At 45.2% G+C, this 19890-nt stretch overlaps 1 protein-coding gene across 1 annotated transcript in view; it reads left to right on the top strand.

The window, feature by feature from the left end:
* The window catches only part of LOC127928018 (proto-oncogene vav-like), an 84245-nt gene that overhangs the window by 29513 nt on the left and 34842 nt on the right, over nt 1-19890 (top strand). The window contains 9 exon segments of the mRNA XM_052514924.1: nt 1381-1439; nt 1818-1883; nt 3083-3191; nt 3430-3522; nt 4615-4683; nt 10848-10951; nt 14660-14759; nt 14945-15040; nt 17796-17864. Coding sequence (XP_052370884.1) covers nt 1381-1439; nt 1818-1883; nt 3083-3191; nt 3430-3522; nt 4615-4683; nt 10848-10951; nt 14660-14759; nt 14945-15040; nt 17796-17864 — 765 coding nt within the window.

Consider the following 19890-nt stretch of genomic DNA (forward strand, 5'->3'; position numbering starts at 1 on the left):
TCTCTATGTCATCCCATGTCCCTGTATGTCTTCCCATGTCTCTCTATGTCATCCCATGTCTCCCTATGTCATCCCATGTCTCTCTATGTCATCCCATGTCTCCCTATGTCATCCCATGTCTCCCTATGTCTTCCCATGTCTCTCTATGTCATCCCATGTCTCTCTATGTCATCCCATGTCCCTGTATGTCATCCCATGTCTCTCTATGTCATCCCATGTCTCTCTGTCATCCCATGTCTCCCTATGTCTTCCCATGTCTCTCTATGCCATCCCATGTCTCTCTATATCTTCCCATGTCTCCCTATGTCATCCCACGTCTCTCTATGTCATCCCATGTCTCTCTATGTCATCCCATGTCTCTCTGTCATCCCATGTCTCTCTATGTCATCCCATGTCCCTGTATGTCATCACATGTCTCCCTATGTCATCCCATGTCTCTCTATGTCATCCCATGTCCCCTATGTCATCCCATGTCCCTATGTCTTCCCATGTCTCCCTATGTCATCCCATGTCTCTCTATGTCTTCCCATGTCTCCTTTGGCATCCCATGTCTCCCTTTGGCATCCCATGTCTCTCTATGTCATCCCATGTCTCTGTCATCCCATTTCTCTCTATGTCATCCCATGTCTCTCTATGTCATCCCATGTCTCTCTATGTCTCCCTATGTCATCCCATGTCTCTCTATGTCATCCCATGTCTCTCTATGTCATCCCATGTCTCCCTATGTCATCCCATGTCTCCCTATGTCTTCCCATGTCTCTCTATGCCATCCCATGTCTCTCTATGTCATCCCATGTCTCTCTATGTCATCCCATGTCTCTCTATGTCATCCCATGTCTCCCTATGTCATCCCATGTCTCTCTATGTCATCCCATGTCTCCCTATGTCATCCCATGTCTCCCTATGTCTTCCCATGTCTCTCTATGCCATCCCATGTCTCTCTATATCTTCCCATGTCTCCCTTTGTCATCCCATGTCTATGTCATCCCACGTCTCTCTATGTCATCCCATGTCTCTCTATGTCATCCCACGTCTCTCTATGTCATCCCATGTCTCTCTATGTCATCCCATGTCTCTCTATGTCATCCCATGTCTCTCTATGTCATCCCATGTCTCTCTATGTCATCCCATGTCTCTCTATGTCATCCCATGTCTCTCTATGTCACCCCTGTATGTCATCCCATGTCTCTCTATGTCATCCCATGTCTCTCTATGTCATCCCATGTCTCTCTATGTCATCCCATGTCCCTGTATGTCATCCCATGTCTCTCTATGTCATCCCATGTCTCTCTATGTCATCTCACATCTCTCTATGTCATCCCATGTCCCTGTATGTCATCCCATGTCTCTCTATGTCACCCCTGTATGTCTGTGTTTCAGGTGATAGATACCTTGTCCATTCTGTCCCAGTCCCCCATCTCCATCCAGAAGGGTTTCCAGTAAGTTACTCTATAAACTCAACCATTCTCCTTTCTTCTTTATTGGAACGTAGAACACTACCTTTATAAACTCAACCATTCTCCTTTCTTGGAATGTAGAACACTACCTTTATAAACTCAACCATTCTCCTTTCTTCTTTATTGGAACGTAGAACACTACCTTCATGTCTTCTCTCTCTCCCCATCTCTCTCTCTCTCTCTCTCTCTCTCTCTCTCTCTCTCTCTCTCTCTCTCTCTCTCTCTCTCTCTCCCCACCTCCCCCCTCCTCTCTCTCTCTCCCTCTCTCTCTCCCCGCTCTCTCTCTCCCCACCTCCCCCATCTCCCCATCTCCCCCATCTCTCTCCACCTCCCCCATCTCTCCCCTCTCTCTCTCTCCAGGTCTTTCCCAATAGATGGCTGTATTGCTGATGATGATATCTACAACGGTCTCTCTGACCAGATTGAGTAAGTTACTGTGTGTGTGTGTTTAAAACATTTTTTTTTAAATTGTACCTTTATTTAACTAGGCAAGTCAGTTAAGAAAAAATTCTTATTTTCAATGACGGCCTAGGAACAGTGCTGTGCAGAACGGTTAACTGCCTGTTCAGGGGCAGAACAGGCCCGGGGATTTGAACTTGCAACCTTGCGGTTACTAGTCCAACTCTCTAACCGCCCCATGTGATGTTGAATCATAATGACTAATTTGATCCTCCCTCTCTCTCCCTTCCTCCCCTCTCTCTCCCCCTCCCCTTTCTCTCTCCCTCCCCCCCTCTCTCTCATCCTCCTCTCTCTCCCTTCCTCCCCTCTCTCTCCCCCTCCCCTTTCTCTCTCCCTCCCCTCTCTCTCATCCTCCTCTCTCTCCCTTCCTCCCCTCTCTCTCCCCCTCCCCTTTCTCTCTCCCTCCCCTCTCTCTCATCCTCCTCTCTCTCCCTTCCTCCCTCTCTCTCCCCCTCCCCTTTCTCTCTCCCTCCCCTCTCTCTCATCCTCCTCTCTCTCCCTTCCTCCCCTCTCTCTCCCCCTCCCCTTTCTCTCTCCCTCCCCTCTCTCTCATCCTACTCTCTCTCCCTTCCTCCCCTCTCTCTCCCCCCCTCCCCTTTCTCTCTTCCTCCCCTCTCTCTCATCCTCCTCTCTCTCTCTCCCTCCCTCCCCTCTCTCCCTCCCTCCCTCTCCCTCCCCCCTCTCTCTCTCCCTCCCCCCTCTCTCCCCTCCCTTTCTCTCTCCCTCCCCTCTCTCTCATCCTCCTCCCTCTCTCTCCCTTCCTCCCCTCTCTCTCCCTTCCTCCCCCTCTCTCTCCCCCCCCCTTTCTCTCTCCCTCCCATCTCTCTCATCCTCCTCCTCTCTCTCTCCCTCCCTCCCCTCTCTCTCTCCCTCCCCTTTCTCTCCCTCCCCCCTTTCTCTCCCTCCCCCCTCTCATCTCCTTCCCTCCCTCTCTCCCTCCCTCTCTCTCCCCCTCTCTCCCCCATCTCTCTCCCTCCTCTCTCTCTCCCTCCTCTCCCTCCCCCCCCCCCTCTCTCTCCCTCCCCTCCCCTCTCATCTCCTTCCCTCCCTCCCCTCTCCTTCCCTCCCTCTCTCACCCCCTTTCTCTCTCCCTCCACTCTCTCTTCCTCCTCTCTCTCTCTGTCCCTCCCCACTCTCTCTCTCCCTCCCCTCTCTCCCCCTCTCAGTGAAACAGTGGACGAGGATGATGACCTTTATGACTGTGTGGAGGATGAGGAGAATGAGGGGGATGAGATATATGAAGACCTGATGAGGGCCGATGAGCCATCGGAGACGGTGAGAGAAGACAACGGTCAATACTACCAGAGATGTGTTAACTGAGCTACGTTGTTTTCACACTTAAAGGATGGGGGAGCTGTTTTTACACTCGGGAATGGTCATTTTATGGTTGTGTATTGGTTGTGTTATGGTTTTGTTATGGTTGTGTTATGGTTGTGTTATGGTTGTGTTATGGTTGTGTTATGGTTGTGTTATGGTTGTGTTATGGTTGTGCTGTGGTTGTGTTATGGTTCAGCAGAAGATGGAGGTGGATAAGAGAGAATGCTGCCTGCAGGAGATCAGACTGACAGAGGAGAAATACACTGACACGCTGGAGTCCATATTACAGGTATTACTGTTTCTCTCTGTCCTCCTGGAGTCCATATTACAGGTATTACTGTTTCTCTCTGTCCTCCTGGAGTCCATATTACAGGTATTACTGTTTCTCTCTGTCCTCCTGGAGTCCATATTACAGGTATTACTGTTTCTCTCTGTCCTCCTGGAGTCCATATTACAGGTATTACTGTTTCTCTCTGTCCTCCTGGAGTCCATATTACAGGTATTACTGTTTCTCTCTGTCCTCCTGGAGTCCATATTACAGGTATTACTGTTTCTCTCTGTCCTCCTGGAGTCCATATTACAGGTATTACTCTCTCTCTCTCTGTCCTCCTGGAGTCCATATTACAGGTATTACTGTTTCTCTCTGTCCTCCTTCTCTCTTTCTCTCTGTTCTCTTTCTCTCTGTCCTCCTTCTCTCTCTCTCTCTGTCCTCCTCTCTTTCTCTCTGTCCTCTTTCTCTCTGTCCTCATTCTCTCTTTCTCTCTGTCCTCCTCTCTTTCTCTCTGTCCTCTTTCTCTCTGTCCTCCTTCTCTCTTTCGCTCTGTCCTCTTTCTCTCTGTCCTCCTTCTCTCTCTCTCTCTGTCCTCCTGTCTTTCTCTGTCCTCATTCTCTCTTTCTCTCTGTCCTCCTCTCTTTCTCTCTGTCCTCTTTCTCTCTGTCCTCCTTCTCTCTTTCGCTCTGTCCTCTTTCTCTCTGTCCTCCTTCTCTCTTTCTCTCTGTCCTCCTGTCTTTCTCTGTCCTCATTCTCTCTTTCTCTCTGTCCTCCTCTCTTTCTCTATGTCCCTTCTTCTCTCTTTCTCTCTGTCCTCCTTCTCTCTTTCTCTCTGTCCTCCTTCTCTCTTTCTCTGTCCTCCTTCTCTCTTTCTCTTTGTCCTCCTTCTCTCTTTCTCTGTTCTCCCTCTCTCTCGCTCTCTGTCTCTCTCTCTCTCGGTCTCTATCTCTCGGTCTCTCTCTCTCTTTCTCTCTCTCTCCTGTCAAACTGAACTGTCTCTCTCTCTCTCTCTCTCTCTCTCTCTCTCTCTCTCTCTCTCTCTCTCTCTCTCTCTCTCTGTCTCTCTCTGTCTGTCTCTCTCTCTCTCTCTCTGTCTCTCTGTGTGTGTAGCACTTCATGAAGCCCCTCCAGAAGTTCCTTCAGCCTCACGACATAGAGAGCATCTTCATCAACACGGCGGTATGTTCTGTTCTTCCTTCTGTATATAGTATTGTGTTTATACTCTGACTAAACCAAACATTAAGAACACCTTTCTAATCAAATGTAGTTGCCCTTGCCAGCGTCCCTTTCCACTGGGACGCTGGCCCATGTTGACTCTAACGCTTCCCACAGTTGTGTCCAGTTGGCTGGACGTCCTTTGGGTGGTGGATCATTCTTGCTGCACACGGGGAAACTGTTGAGCGTGAAAAACCCAGCAGCGCTGCAGTTCTTGACACAAACCCCTGTGACCCTGGCACCTACTACCCTGTTCAAAGGCACTTACATGTTTAGTCGCCCGCTGAATGACACACAATCCATGTCTCATGAGTCTCAATGCTTTAAAACCTCTTTAACTCATCTCCCCCCCTTCATCTAGGTGTGTGTCGGGTAAACTGTGTGTGTGTAGGGTAAACTGTGTGTGTAGGGTAAACTGTGTGTGTAGGGTAAACTGTGTGTGTAGGGTAAACTGTGTGTGTACAGGGTAAACTGTGTGTGTAGGGTAAACTGTGTGTGTACAGGGTAAACTGTGTGTGTAGGGTAAACTGTGTGTGTGTAGGGTAAACTGTGTGTGTAGGGTAAACTGTGTGTGTAGGGTAAACTGTGTGTGTAGGGTAAACTGTGTGTGTAGGGTAAACTGTGTGTGTGTAGGGTAAACTGTGTGTGTAGGGTAAACTGTGTGTGTACAGGGTAAACTGTGTGTGTCGGGTAAAATGTGTGTGTAGGGTAAACTGTGTGTGTCGGGTAAACTGTGTGTGTAGGGTAAACTGTGTGTGTGTAGGGTAAACTGTGTGTGTGCAGGGTAAACTGTGTGTGTACAGGGTAAACTGTGTGTGTAGGGTAAACTGTGTGTGTAGGGTAAACTGTGTGTGTAGGGTAAACTGTGTGTGTAGGGTAAACTGTGTGTGTAGGGTAAACTGTGTGTGTAGGGTAAACTGTGTGTGTGTAGGGTAAACTGTGTGTGTACAGGGTAAACTGTGTGTGTAGGGTAAACTGTGTGTGTGTAGGGTAAACTGTGTGTGTACAGGGTAAACTGTGTGTGTAGGGTAAACTGTGTGTGTAGGGTAAACTGTGTGTGTACAGGGTAAACTGTGTGTGTAGGGTAAACTGTGTGTGTAGGGTAAACTGTGTGTGTGTGTAGGGTAAACTGTGTGTGTGTGTAGGGTAAACTGTGTGTGTACAGGGTAAACTGTGTGTGTACAGGGTAAACTGTGTGTGTAGGGTAAACTGTGTGTGTAGGGTAAACTGTGTGTGTAGGGTAAACTGTGTGTGTGTGTCGGGTAAACTGTGTGTGTACAGGGTAAACTGTGTGTGTAGGGTAAACTGTGTGTGTAGGGTAAACTGTGTGTGTAGGGTAAACTGTGTGTGTGTGTAGGGTAAACTGTGTGTGTACAGGGTAAACTGTGTGTGTAGGGTAAACTGTGTGTGTAGGGTAAACTGTGTGTGTAGGGTAAACTGTGTGTGTGTAGGGTAAACTGTGTGTGTAGGGTAAACTGTGTGTGTACAGGGTAAACTGTGTGTGTAGGGTAAACTGTGTGTGTGTGTAGGGTAAACTGTGTGTGTAGGGTAAAATGTGTGTACAGGGTAAACTGTGTGTGTTTGTCACAGTCGTCCTCCTCTTCATCTGAAGAGGAGAGGCGAGAAGGATCGGAGGACCAATATGCAGCGTGATATGTGTTCATGTTGAATGTTTAATTAAAGAAAGAACTGAACACTGAAACACGATACAAAAACAGTAAACAAAATAACAACCGTGACGCTAATGTGAGCTGAAACAAGCCATCAACATAGACAATCACCCACAAACAAACAGTGCAACCCAGGCTACCTAAGTATGATTCTCAATCAGAGACAACTAATGACACCTGCCTCTGATTGAGAACCATACTAGGCCGAAACATAGAAATACCCAAATCATAGAAAAACAAACATAGACTGCCCACCCAACTCACGCCCTGACCATACTAAATAAATACAAAACAAAGGAAATAAAGGTCAGAACGTGACAGTGTTGGGTAAACTTTGTGTTTACAGGGTAAACTGTGTGTGTGTAGGGTAAACTGAGTGTGTAGGGTAAACTGTGTGTGTGTATAGGGTAAACTGTGTGTGTAGGGTAAACTGTGTGTGTAGGGTAAACTGTGTGTGTGCGTAGGGTAAACTGTGTGTGTACAGGGTAAACTGTGTGTGTAGGGTAAACTGTGTGTGTGTAGGGTAAACTGTGTGTGTGTAGGGTAAACTGTGTGTGGTGTAGGGTAAACTGTGTGTGTACAGGGTAAACTGTGTTTGTAGGGTAAACTGTGTGTGTACAGGGTAAACTGTGTGTGTAGGGTAAACTGTGTGTGTAGGGTAAACTGTGTGTGTGTACAGGGTAAACTGTGTTTACAGGGTAAACTGTGTATGTACAGGGTAAACTGTGTGTGTAGGGTAAACTGTGTGTGCAGGGTAAACTGTGTGTGTAGGGTAAACTGTGTGTGTAGGGTAAACTGTGTGTGTAGGGTAAACTGTGTGTGTAGGGTAAACTGTGTGTGTAGGGTAAACTGTGTGTGTAGGGTAAACTGTGTGTGTGTAGGGTAAACTGTGTGTGTACAGGGTAAACTGTGTGTGTAGGGTAAACTGTGTGTGTGTGGGGTAAACTGTGTGTGTGTAGGGTAAACTATGTGTGTGTAGGGTAAAATGTGTGCACAGGGTAAACCGTGTGTGTTGGGTAAACTGTGTGTACAGGGTAAACTGTGTGTGTAGGGTAAACTGTGTGTTTACAGGGTAAACTGTGTATGTACAGGGTAAACTGTGTGTAGGGTAAACTGTGTGTGCAGGGTAAACTGTGTGTGTAGGGTAAACTGTGTGTGTAGGGTAAACTGTGTGTGTGTAGGGTAAACTGTGTGTGTAGGGTAAACTGTGTGTGTAGGGTAAACTGTGTGTGTAGGGTAAACTGTGTGTGTGTAGGGTAAACTGTGTGTGTGTAGGGTAAACTGTGTGTAGGGTAAACTGTGTGTAGGGTAAACTGTGTGTGTAGGGTAAACTGTGTGTGTGTAGGGTAAACTGTGTGTAGGGTAAACTGTGTGTGCAGGGTAAACTGTGTGTGTAGGGTAAACTGTGTGTGTAGGGTAAACTGTGTGTGTGTAGGGTAAACTGTGTGTGTAGGGTAAACTGTGTGTGTAGGGTAAACTGTGTGTGTATGGTAAACTGTGTGTGTGTGTACGGTAAACTGTGTATGTACAGGGTAAACTGTGTGTAGGGTAAACTGTGTGTGCAGGGTAAACTGTGTGTGTAGGGTAAACTGTGTGTGTAGGGTAAACTGTGTGTGTGTAGGGTAAACTGTGTGTGTGTAGGGTAAACTGTGTGTGTAGGGTAAACTGTGTGTGTACAGGGTAAACTGTGTGTGTAGGGTAAACTGTGTGTGTATGGTAAACTGTGTGTGTGTAGGGTAAACTGTGTGTGTGGGGTAAATTGTGTGTGTGTGTGTGTGTAGGTTAAACTGTGTGTGTGTGTAGGGTAAATTGTGTGTGTGTAGGGTAAACTGTGTGTGTAGGGTAAACTGTGTGTGTGGGGTAAACTGTGTGTGTGTAGGGTAAACTGTGTGTGTGTAGGGTAAACTGTGTGTGTGTAGGGTAAACTGTGTGTACAGGGTTAACTGTGTGTACAGGGTAAACTGTGTGTACAGGGTAAACTGTGTGTAGGGTAAACTGTGTGTGTGTAGGTTAAACTTTGTGTTTACAGGGTAAACTGTGTGTTTACAGGGTAAACTGTGTGTACAGGGTAAACTGTGTGTGTAGGGTAAACTGTGTGTGCAGGGTAAACTGTGTGTGTAGGGTAAACTGTGTGTGTAGGGTAAACTGTGTGTGTGTAGGGTAAACTGTGTGTGTAGGGTAAACTGTGTGTGTGTAGGGTAAACTGTGTGCAGGATAAACTGTGTGCAGGGTAAACTGTGTGTGTACAGGGTAAACTTTGTGTTTAGGGTAAACTGCGTGTATGTACAGGGTAAACTGTGTGTACAGGGTAAATTGTGTGTGTGTAGGGTAAGAATGTGTGTGTAGGGTAAACTGTGTGTGTGTGTAGGGTAAACTGTGTGTGTAGGGTAAAATGTGTGCACAGGGTAAACCGTGTGTGTTGGGTAAACTGTGTGTGTACAGGGTAAACTGTGTGTGTAGGGTAAACTGTGTGTGTGTAGGGTAAACTGTGTGTGTACAGGTTAAACTGTGTGTGTAGGGTAAACTGTGTGTGTGTAGGGTAAACTGTGTGTGTAGGGTAAACTGTGTGTGTAGGGTAAACTGTGTGTGTAGGGTAAACTGTGTGTGTAGGGTAAACTGTGTGTGTGTAGGGTAAACTGTGTGTGTGTAGGGTAAACTGTGTGTGTGTAGGGTAAACTGTGTGTGTAGGGTAAACTGTGTGTGTAGGGTAAACTGTGTGTGTGTGGGGTAAACTGTGTGTGTAGGGTAAACTGTGTGTGTAGGGTAAACTGTGTGTGTGTAGGGTAAACTGTGTGTGTGTAGGGTAAACTGTGTGTGTAGGGTAAACTGTGTGTGTAGGGTAAACTGTGTGTGTATGGTAAACTGTGTGTGTGTAGGGTAAACTGTGTATGTACAGGGTAAACTGTGTGTAGGGTAAACTGTGTGTGCAGGGTAAACTGTGTGTGTAGGGTAAACTGTGTGTGTAGGGTAAACTGTGTGTGTGTAGGGTAAACTGTGTGTGTGTAGGGTAAACTGTGTGTGTGTAGGGTAAACTGTGTGTGTACAGGGTAAACTGTGTGTGTAGGGTAAACTGTGTGTGTATGGTAAACTGTGTGTGTGTAGGGTAAACTGTGTGTGTGGGGTAAATTGTGTGTGTGTGTGTGTGTAGGTTAAACTGTGTGTGTGTGTAGGGTAAATTGTGTGTGTGTAGGGTAAACTGTGTGTGTAGGGTAAACTGCGTGTGTGGGGTAAACTGTGTGTGTGTAGGGTAAACTGTGTGTGTGTAGGGTAAACTGTGTGTGTGTAGGGTAAACTGTGTGTACAGGGTTAACTGTGTGTACAGGGTAAACTGTGTGTACAGGGTAAACTGTGTGTAGGGTAAACTGTGTGTGTGTGTAGGGTAAACTGTGTGTTTACAGGGTAAACTGTGTGTTTACAGGGTAAACTGTCTGTACAGGGTAAACTGTGTGTAGGGTAAACTGTGTGTGCAGGGTAAACTGTGTGTGTAGGGTAAACTGTGTGTGTGTAGGGTAAACTGTGTGTGTGTAGGGTAAACCGTGTGTGTAGGGTAAACTGTGTGTGTACAGGGTAAACTGTGTGCAGGATAAACTGTGTGCAGGGTAAACTGTGTGTGTACAGGGTAAACTGTGTGTGTACAGGGTAAACTTTGTGTGTAGGGTAAACTGTGTGTGTGTACAGGGTAAACTATGTGTACAGGGTAAATTGTGTGTGTGTAGGGTAAGAATGTGTGTGTGTAGGGTAAACTGTGTGTGTGTGTAGGGTAAACTGTGTGTGTAGGGTAAAATGTGTGCACAGGGTAAACCGTGTGTGTTGGGTAAACTGTGTGTGTACAGGGTAAACTGTGTGTGTAGGGTAAACTGTGTGTGTGTAGGGTAAACTGTGTGTGTACAGGGTAAACTGTGTGTGTAGGGTAAACTGTGTGTGTGTAGGGTAAACTGTGTGTGTAGGGTAAACTGTGTGTGTAGGGTAAACTGTGTGTGTAGGGTAAACTGTGTGTGTATGGTAAACTGTGTGTGTGTAGGGTAAACTGTGTGTGTGTGTAGGGTAAACTGTGTGTGTGTGTGTAGGGTAAACTGTGTGTGTAGGGTAAACTGTGTGTGTAGGGTAAAATGTGTGTGTAGGGTAAACTGTGTGTGTAGGGTAAACTGTGTGTGTAGGGTAAACTGTGTGTGTTGGGTAAACTGTGTGTGTTGGGTAAACTGTGTGTGTAGGGTAAACTGTGTGTGTAGGGTAAACTGTGTGTGTACAGGGTAAACTGTGTGTGTAGGGTAAACTGTGTGTGTGTAGGGTAAAATGTGTGTAGGGTAAACTGTGTGTGTAGGGTAAACTGTGTGTGTAGGGTAAACTGTGTGTACAGGGTAAACTGTGTGTGAGACAGCCCCCAACATATGAAGTCATCATTTCCCTCCTATTCCCCTCTTATCCCCTCTCTCCCTCCCTCTCTGACTCTCTGTGTAGGATCTGGCTGTAACCCATCGTAGTCTGCTGGGGGAGATCCAGACCTCGATCTTCACCCTGAATGCCGAGAACCTTTACCAAGTCTTCATCAACTACAAAGAGAGGTAGAGAAATATCAAATCAAATCAAAGTGTTTTTGTCACGTGCGCCGAATACAACAGGTGTAGTAGACCTTACAGTGAAATGCTGAATACAACAGGTGTAGTAGACCTTACAGTGAAATGCTGAATACAACAGGTGTAGTAGACCTTACAGTGAAATGCTGAATACAACAGGTGTAGTAGACCTTACAGTGAAATGCTGAATACAACAGGTGTAGAGACCTTACAGTGAAATGCTGAATACAACAGGTGTAGAGACCTTACAGTGAAATGCTGAATACAACAGGTGTAGAGACCTTACAGTGAAATGCTGAATACAACAGGTGTAGTAGACCTTACAGTGAAATGCTGAATACAACAGGTGTAGTAGACCTTACAGTGAAATGCTGAATACAACAGGTGTAGAGACCTTACAGTGAAATGCTGAATACAACAGGTGTAGTAGACCTTACAGTGAAATGCTGAATACAACAGGTGTAGTAGACCTTACAGTGAAATGCTGAATACAACAGGTGTAGTAGACCTTACAGTGAAATGCTGAATACAACAGGTGTAGAGACCTTACAGTGAAATGCTGAATACAACAGGTGTAGTAGACCTTACAGTGAAATGCTGAATACAACAGGTGTAGTAGACCGTACAGTGAAATGCTGAATACAACAGGTGTAGTAGACCGTACAGTGAAATGCTGAATACAACAGGTGTAGTAGACCGTACAGTGAAATGCTGAATACAACAGGTGTAGTAGACCGTACAGTGAAATGCTGAATACAACAGGTGTAGTAGACCGTACAGTGAAATGCTGAATACAACAGGTGTAGTAGACCTTACAGTGAAATGCTGAATACAACAGGTGTAGTAGACCTTACAGTGAAATGCTGAATACAACAGGTGTAGTAGACCTTACAGTGAAATGCTGAATACAACAGGTGTAGTAGACCTTACAGTGAAATGCTGAATACAACAGGTGTAGTAGACCTTACAGTGAAATGCTGAATACAACAGGTGTAGAGACCTTACAGTGAAATGCTGAATACAACAGGTGTGTAGTAGACCTTACAGTGAAATGCTGAATACAACAGGTGTAGTAGACCTTACAGTGAAATGCTGAATACAACAGGTGTAGTAGACCTTACAGTGAAATGCTGAATACAACAGGTGTAGTAGACCGTACAGTGAAATGCTGAATACAACAGGTGTAGTAGACCTTACAGTGAAATGCTGAATACAACAGGTGTAGTAGACCTTACAGTGAAATGCTGAATACAACAGGTGTAGTAGACCTTACAGTAAAATGCTGAATACAACAGGTGTAGAAACTTTACAGTGAAATACTTACTTACAGGCTCTAACCAACAGAAAGGTATTAGGTGAACAATAGGTAGGTAAAGAAATAAAACAACAGTAAAAAGACAGGCTATATACAGTAGAGAGGCTAAATACAGTAGAGAGGCTATATACAGTAGAGAGGCTATATACAGTAGAGAGGCTATATACAGTAGAGAGGCTATATACAGTAGAGAGGCTAAATACAGTAGAGAGGCTATAAAAGTAGCGAGGCTATAAAAGTAGCGAGGCTATATACAGTAGAGAGGCTATAAAAGTAGCGAGGCTATAAAAGTAGCAAGGCTATATACAGTAGAGAGGCTATATACAGTAGAGAGGCTATATACAGTAGAGAGGCTATAAAGTAGAGAGGCTATAACAGTAGAGAGGCTATATACAGTAGAGAGGCTATATACAGTAGAGAGGCTATATACAGTAGAGAGGCTATATACAGTAGAGAGGCTATATACAGTAGAGAGGCTATATACAGTAGAGAGGCTATAAAAGTAGAGAGGCTATAACAGTAGTGAGGCTATATACAGTAGTGAGGCTATATACAGTAGAGAGGCTATATACAGTAGAGAGGCTATATACAGTAGAGAGGCTATAACAGTAGTGAGGCTATATACAGTAGAGAGGCTATATACAGTAGAGAGGCTATATACAGTAGACACTGGTTGGTTGGCCCAGTTGAGGTAGTATGTACATGAGTGTATAATTATAGTGACTATGCATAAAGATAAACAGTGAGTAGCAGCAGCGTAAAAGAGGGGTTGGGGGGGGAACACAATGCAAATAGTCCGGGTAGCCATTTTATTACCTGTTCAGGAGTCTTATGGTTTGGGGGTAGAAGCTGTTGAGAAGCCCTTTTGGTCCTAGACTTGGCACTCCGGTACTACTTGTCATGCAGTAGTAGAGAGAACAGTCTATGACTGGGGTGGCTGGACAATTTTTAGGGCCTTTCTCTGACACTGCCTGGTGTAGAGGTCCTGGATGGCAGGAAGCTCGGCCCCAGTGATGTACTGGGCCGTACTCACTACCCTCTGTAGTGCCTTGCGGTCAGAGACCAAGCAATTGCTGTACCAGGCAGTGATGCAACCAGATGCTGTCGATGTTGCAGCTGTAGAACCTTTGAGGATCTGAGGACCCATGCCAAATCCTTTTAGTCTCCTGAGGGGGAATAGGTTTGTCGTGCCCTCTTCACGACTGTCTTGGTGTGTTTGGACCATTCTCGTTTGTTCGTGGTCCTTCTGTGGCTCAGTTGGTAGAGCATGGCGCTTGTAACGCCAGGGTAGTGGGTTCGATCCCCGGGACCACCCATACGTAGAATGTATGCACACATGACTGTAAGTCGCTTTGGATAAAAGCGTCAGCTAAATGGCATATATTATTGTTGGTGATGTTGGTCATTTACGGGTCTGTAGTCATGGTCAGCGCATGCCTGGAGCACATGTCCTGCTAATCCATCTGGCCCTGCAGCCTTGTGTATGTTGACCTGTTTAAAGGTCTTACTCACGTCGGCTATGGAGAGCGTGATCACACAGTCGTCCGGAACAGCTGATGCTCTCATGCATGCCTCAGTGTTGCTTGCCTCGAAGCTAGCGTAGAAGTGATTTAGCTCGTCTGGTAGGCTCGTGTCACTGGGCAGCTCACGGCTGTGCTTCCCTCTGTAGTCTGTAATAGTTTGCAAGCCCTGCCACATAAGACGAGCTTCGGAGCCGGTGTAGTATGATTCAATCTTAGTCCTGTATTGACGCTTTGCCTGTTTGATTGTTCGTCGGAGGGCATAGCGGGATTTCTTATAAGCTTCTGGGTTAGAGTCCCGCTCCTTGAAAGCGGCAGCTCTACCCTTTAGCTCAGTGCGAATGTTGCCTGTAATCCATGGCTTCTGGTTGGGGTATGTACGTACAGTCACAGTGGAGACGACGTCCTCGATGCACTTATTGATAAAGCCAGTGACTGATGTGGTGTACTCCTCAATGCCATCGGAAGAGTAACATAAGGGCTGGAAAGATTATGTAAAATGATTATAAACTGTCTTGTTCCCGCCCTGAATGCTGATTGGCTGACAGCCGTGGTATATCAGACCACATGTATGACATTTGTTTTTACTGCTTTAATTACACTGGTAACCAGTTTATAACAGCAGTAAGGCACCTCAGGGGTTTGTGATATATGGCCAATATACCACGGCTAAGAGCTGTGACCAGGCTCTTGCGTCTTACCTAAGAACAGCCCTTAGCCGTGGTATATTGGCCATATACCACGGCTAAGGGCTGTATTCAGGCTCTTGCGTCTTACCTAAGATCAGCCCTTAGCCGTGGTATATTGGCCATATACCACACCCCTTCGGCCTTATTGCTGAAATATACCTCTCTCTCCCAGGTTGTTGCCGTATGGGCGGTACTGCAGTCAGGTGGAAGCAGCTACTAAACACCTGGACAAGATGTCCGCCATGAAGGAAGGAGTTAAGATGAAACTAGAGGTGAGAATAGTGGTGGATACATCACCCATATCAAACATGGAGGACAGAGAGGTGGATACGCTTATTCTCTTTTAATTTACACTGAACTGATCCCTCCCTCCCTTCTCTCCTCTCCTCTCCTCTCCTCTCCTCTCCTCTCCTCTCCCTCTCCTCTCCTCTCCTCTCCTCTCCCCTCCCCTCTCTAGGAGTGCTCTAAGAGGGCTAACAGTGGCAGGTTCTCTCTGCGTGATCTACTCATGGTTCCCATGCAGAGAGTCCTCAAATACCACCTACTGCTCCAGGTACACAGTGTGTGTGTGTGTGTGTGTGTGTGTGTGTGTGTGTGTGTGTGTGTGTGTGGTGTGTGTGTGTGTGTGTGTGTGTGTGTGTGTGTGTGTGTGTGTGTGTGTGTGTGTGTTTTCTTAACACACACGTGGTTTACATGCATCAGTGTTAATAGTGTGATAGTGTTAGTATTAGTGTTAATAGTGTGATAGTGTTAGTAATAGTGTTAATAATGTGATAGTGTTAGTAATAGTGTTAATAGTGTGATAGTGTTAGTAATAGTGTTAATAGTGTGATAGTGTTAGTAATAGTGTTAATAATGTGATAGTGTTAGTAATAGTGTTAATAGTGTGATAGTGTTAGTAATAGTGTTAATAGTGTGATAGTGTTAGTAATAGTGTTAATAATGTGATAGTGTTAGTAATAGTGTTAATAGTGTGATAGTGTTAGTAATAGTGTTAATAGTGTGATAGTGTTAGTAATAGTGTTAATAATGTGATAGTGTTAGTAATAGTGTTAATAGTGTGATAGTGTTAGTAATAGTGTTAATAGTGTGATAGTGTTAGTAGTAGTGTTAATAATGTGATAGTGTTAGTAATAGTGTTAATAGTGTGATAGTGTTAGTAATAGTGTTAATAGTGTGATAGTGTTAGTTTTATTTTTTTATTTCACCTTTATTTAACCAGGTAGGCTAGTTGAGAACAAGTTCTATTTAACTGACCTGGCCAAGATAAAGCATAGCAGTGTGAACAGACAACACAGAGTTACACATAGAGTAAACAATTAGTCAATGTAGAAAAAAATGGGCAGTCTATATACAATGTGTGCAAAAGGCATGAGGAGTAGGCGAATAATACAATTTTGCAGATTAAGTGGAGTGATAAATGATCAGATGGGCATGTACAGGTAGAGATATTAGTGTGCAAAAGAGCAGAAAAGTAAATAAATAAAAACAGTATAAAAACAGTATGGGAATGAGGTAGGTGAAAAAGGGTGAGCTATTTACCTATAGACTATGTACAGCTGCAGCGATCAGTTAGCTGCTCGGATAGCTGATGTTTGAAGTTGGTGAGGGAGATAAAAGTGACTTCAAAGATTTTGCAAGTGTTCCAGTCACAGGCAGCAGAGTACTAACGAAGGCGGCCAAATGAGGTGTTGGCTTTAGGGATGATCAGTGAGATACACCTGCTGGAGCGCGTTACGGATGGGTGTTGCCATCGTGACCAGTGAACTAGATAAGGCGGAGCTTTACCTAGCATGGACTTGTAAATGACCTGGAGCCAGTGGGTCTGGCCAGGAATTGTAGTGAGGGCCAGGCGACTAGAGCATACAAGTCGCAGTGGTGGGTGGTATAAGGTGATTTGGTAACCAAACAGATGGCACTGTGATAGACTGCATCCAGTTTGCTGAGTAGAGTGTTGGAAGCCATTTTGTAGATGACATCGTCGAGGATCGGTAGGAGAGTCAGTTTTACTAGGGTAAGTTTGGCGGCGTGAGTGAAGGAGGCTTTGTTGCGGAATAGAAAGCCGACTCTGGATTTGATTTTTTTATGTTTGATGTGAGTCTGGAAGGAGAGTTTGCAGTCTAGCCAGACACCTAGGTACTTATAGATGTCCACATATTCAAGGTTGGAACCATCCAGGGTGGTGATGCTACGGGCATGCGGGTGCAAGCATCGGTTGAAAAGCATGCATTTGGTTTTACTCGCGTTTAAGAGCAGTTGGAGGCCACGGAAGGAGTGCTGTATGGCATTGAAGCTCGTTTGGAGGTTTGATAGCACAGTGTCCAATGACGGGCCGAAAGTATATAGAATGGTGTCGTCTGCGTAGAGGTGGATCAGGGAATCGCCCGCAGCAAGAGCAACATCATTGATATATACAGAGAAAAGAGCATGAACCCTGTGGCACCCCCATAGAGACTGCCAGAGGACCGGACAGCATGCCCTCTATTTGACACACTGAACTCTGTCTGCAAACAGTGACCAGGCAAGGCAGTTCCGAAAAACCGGGGCTGTTGAGTCTACCGATAAGAATTTGGTGGTTGACAGAGTCGAAAGCCTTGGCAGGTCGATGAAGACGGCTGCACAGTATTGTCTTTTATCGATGGCGGTTATGATATCATTTAGTACCTTGAGTGTGGCTGAGGTGCACCCGTGACCGGCTCGGAAACCAGATTGCACAGCGGAGAAGGTACGGTGGGATTGAGATGGTCAGTGACCTGTTTGTTGACTTGGCCAAGACCTTAGATAGGCAGGGCAGGATGGATATAGGTCTATAGCAGTTTGGGTCCAGGGTGTCTCCCCTTTGAAGAGGGGGATGACTGCGGCAGCTTTCCAATCCTTGGGGATCTCAGACGATATGAAAGAGAGGTTGAACAGGCTGGTTAGGGGTTACAACAGGAGATAGTTTCAGAAGTAGCGTTAATAGTAATAGTGTTAATAATGTGATAGTGTTAGTAATAGTGTTAATAGTGTGATAGTGTTAGTAATAGTGTTAATAGTGTGATAGTGTTAGTAATAGTGTTAATAATGTGATAGTGTTAGTAATAGTGTTAATAATGTGATAGGGTTAGTAATAGTGTTAATAGTGTGATAGTGTTAGTAATAGTGTTAATAGTGTGATAGTGTTAGTAATAGTGTTAATAGTGTGATAGTGTTAGTAATAGTGTTAATAATGTGATAGTGTTAGTATTAGTGTTAATAGTGTGATAGTGTTAGTAATAGTGTTAATAGTGTGATAGTGTTAGTAATAGTGTTACTAATGTGATTACCAGGAGCTGGTGAAACACACCTCCAGCAATACAGAGAAAGAAAACCTTCGGACAGCTCTAGACGCCATGAGAGTGAGTTGACCTTTCTCTTCCAGGCTTCACTGATACTAACAGGACAAGCATGATGTCCTCTTCCAGGCTTCACTGATACTAACAGGACCAGCATGAGTTCCTCTTCCAGGCTTTACTAACAGGACAAGCATGAGTTCCTCTCCCAGACTTTACTGATACTAACAGGACAAGCATGAGTTCCTCTCCCAGACTTTACTAACAGGACAAGCATGAGTTCCTCTTCCAGACTTTACTAACAGGACAAGCATGAGTTCCTCTCCCAGACTTTACTGATACTAACGGGACAAGCATGATGTCCTCTTCCAGGCTTCACTGATACTAACAGGACAAGCATGAGTGCCTCTCCCAGACTTTACTGATACTAACAGGACAAGCATGAGTTCCTCTTCCAGACTTTACTGATACTAACAGGACAAGCATGATGTCCTCTTCCAGGCTTTACTAACAGGACAAGCATGAGTTCCTCTTCCAGACTTTACTAACAGGACAAGCATGAGTTCCTCTCCCAGACTTTACTAACAGGACAAGCATGAGTTCCTCTCCCAGACTTTACTGGTACTAACAGGACAAGCATGATGTCCTCTTCCATACTTTACTAACAGGACAAGCATGAGTTCCTCTTCCAGACTTTACTAACAGGACAAGCATGAGTTCCTCTCCCAGACTTTACTGATACTAACAGGACAAGCATGATGTCCTCTTCCAGGCTTCACTGATACTAACAGGACAAGCATGAGTACCTCTCCCAGACTTTACTGATACTAACAGGACAAGCATGAGTTCCTCTCCCAGACTTTACTGATACTAACAGGACAAGCATGATGTCCTCTTCCAGACTTTACTGATACTAACAGGACAAGCATGAGTTCCTCTCCCAGACTTTACTGATACTAACAGGACAAGCATGATGTCCTCTTCCAGGCTTTACTAACAGGACAAGCATGAGTTCCTCTTCCAGACTTTACTAACAGGACAAGCATGAGTTCCTCTTCCAGACTTTACTAACAGGACAAGCATGAGTTCCTCTCCCAGACTTTACTAACAGGACAAGCATGAGTTCCTCTCCCAGACTTTACTGATACTAACAGGACAAGCATGATGTCCTCTTCCAGACTTTACTAACAGGACAAGCATGAGTTCCTCTCCCAGACTTTACTGATACTAACAGGACAAGCATGATGTCCTCTTCCAGGCTTCACTGATACTAACAGGACAAGCATGAGTTCCTCTCCCAGACTTTACTGATACTAACAGGACAAGCATGAGTTCCTCTTCCAGACTTTACTGATACTAACAGGACAAGCATGAGTTCCTCTCCCAGACTTTACTGATACTAACAGGACAAGCATGAGTTCCTCTCCCAGACTTTACTGATACTAACAGGACAAGCATGAGTTCCTCTTCCAGACTTTACTAACAGGACAAGCATGAGTTCCTCTCCCAGACTTTACTGATACTAACAGGACAAGCATGAGTTCCTCTTCCATACTTTACTAACAGGACAAGCATGATATCCTCTCCCAGACTTTACTGATACTAGCAGGACAAGCATGAGTGCCTCTCCCAGACTTTACTGATACTAACAGGACAAGCATGAGTTCCTCTCCCAGACTTTACTGATAGTAACAGGACAAGCATGAGTTCCTCTCCCAGACTTTACTGATACTAACAGGACAAGCATGAGGTCCTCTTCCAGACTTTACTGATAGTAACAGGACAAGCATGAGTTCCTCTCCCAGACTTTACTGATACTAACAGGACAAGCATGAGTTCCTCTTCCAGACTTTACTAACAGGACAAGCATGAGTTCCTCTTCCAGACTTTACTAACAGGACAAGCATGAGTTCCTCTTCCACTTTACTTTACTAACAGGACAAGCATGATATCCTCTCCCAGACTTTACTGATACTAACAGGACAAGCATGAGTGCCTCTCCCAGACTTTACTGATACTAACAGGACAAGCATGAGTTCCTGTCCCAGACTTTACTGATAGTAACAGGACAAGCATGAGTTCCTCTCCCATA

Source organism: Oncorhynchus keta, unplaced genomic scaffold (assembly GCF_023373465.1).
Source record: "Oncorhynchus keta strain PuntledgeMale-10-30-2019 unplaced genomic scaffold, Oket_V2 Un_scaffold_2010_pilon_pilon, whole genome shotgun sequence".
In the NCBI taxonomy this organism is placed as follows: domain Eukaryota; kingdom Metazoa; phylum Chordata; class Actinopteri; order Salmoniformes; family Salmonidae; genus Oncorhynchus; species Oncorhynchus keta.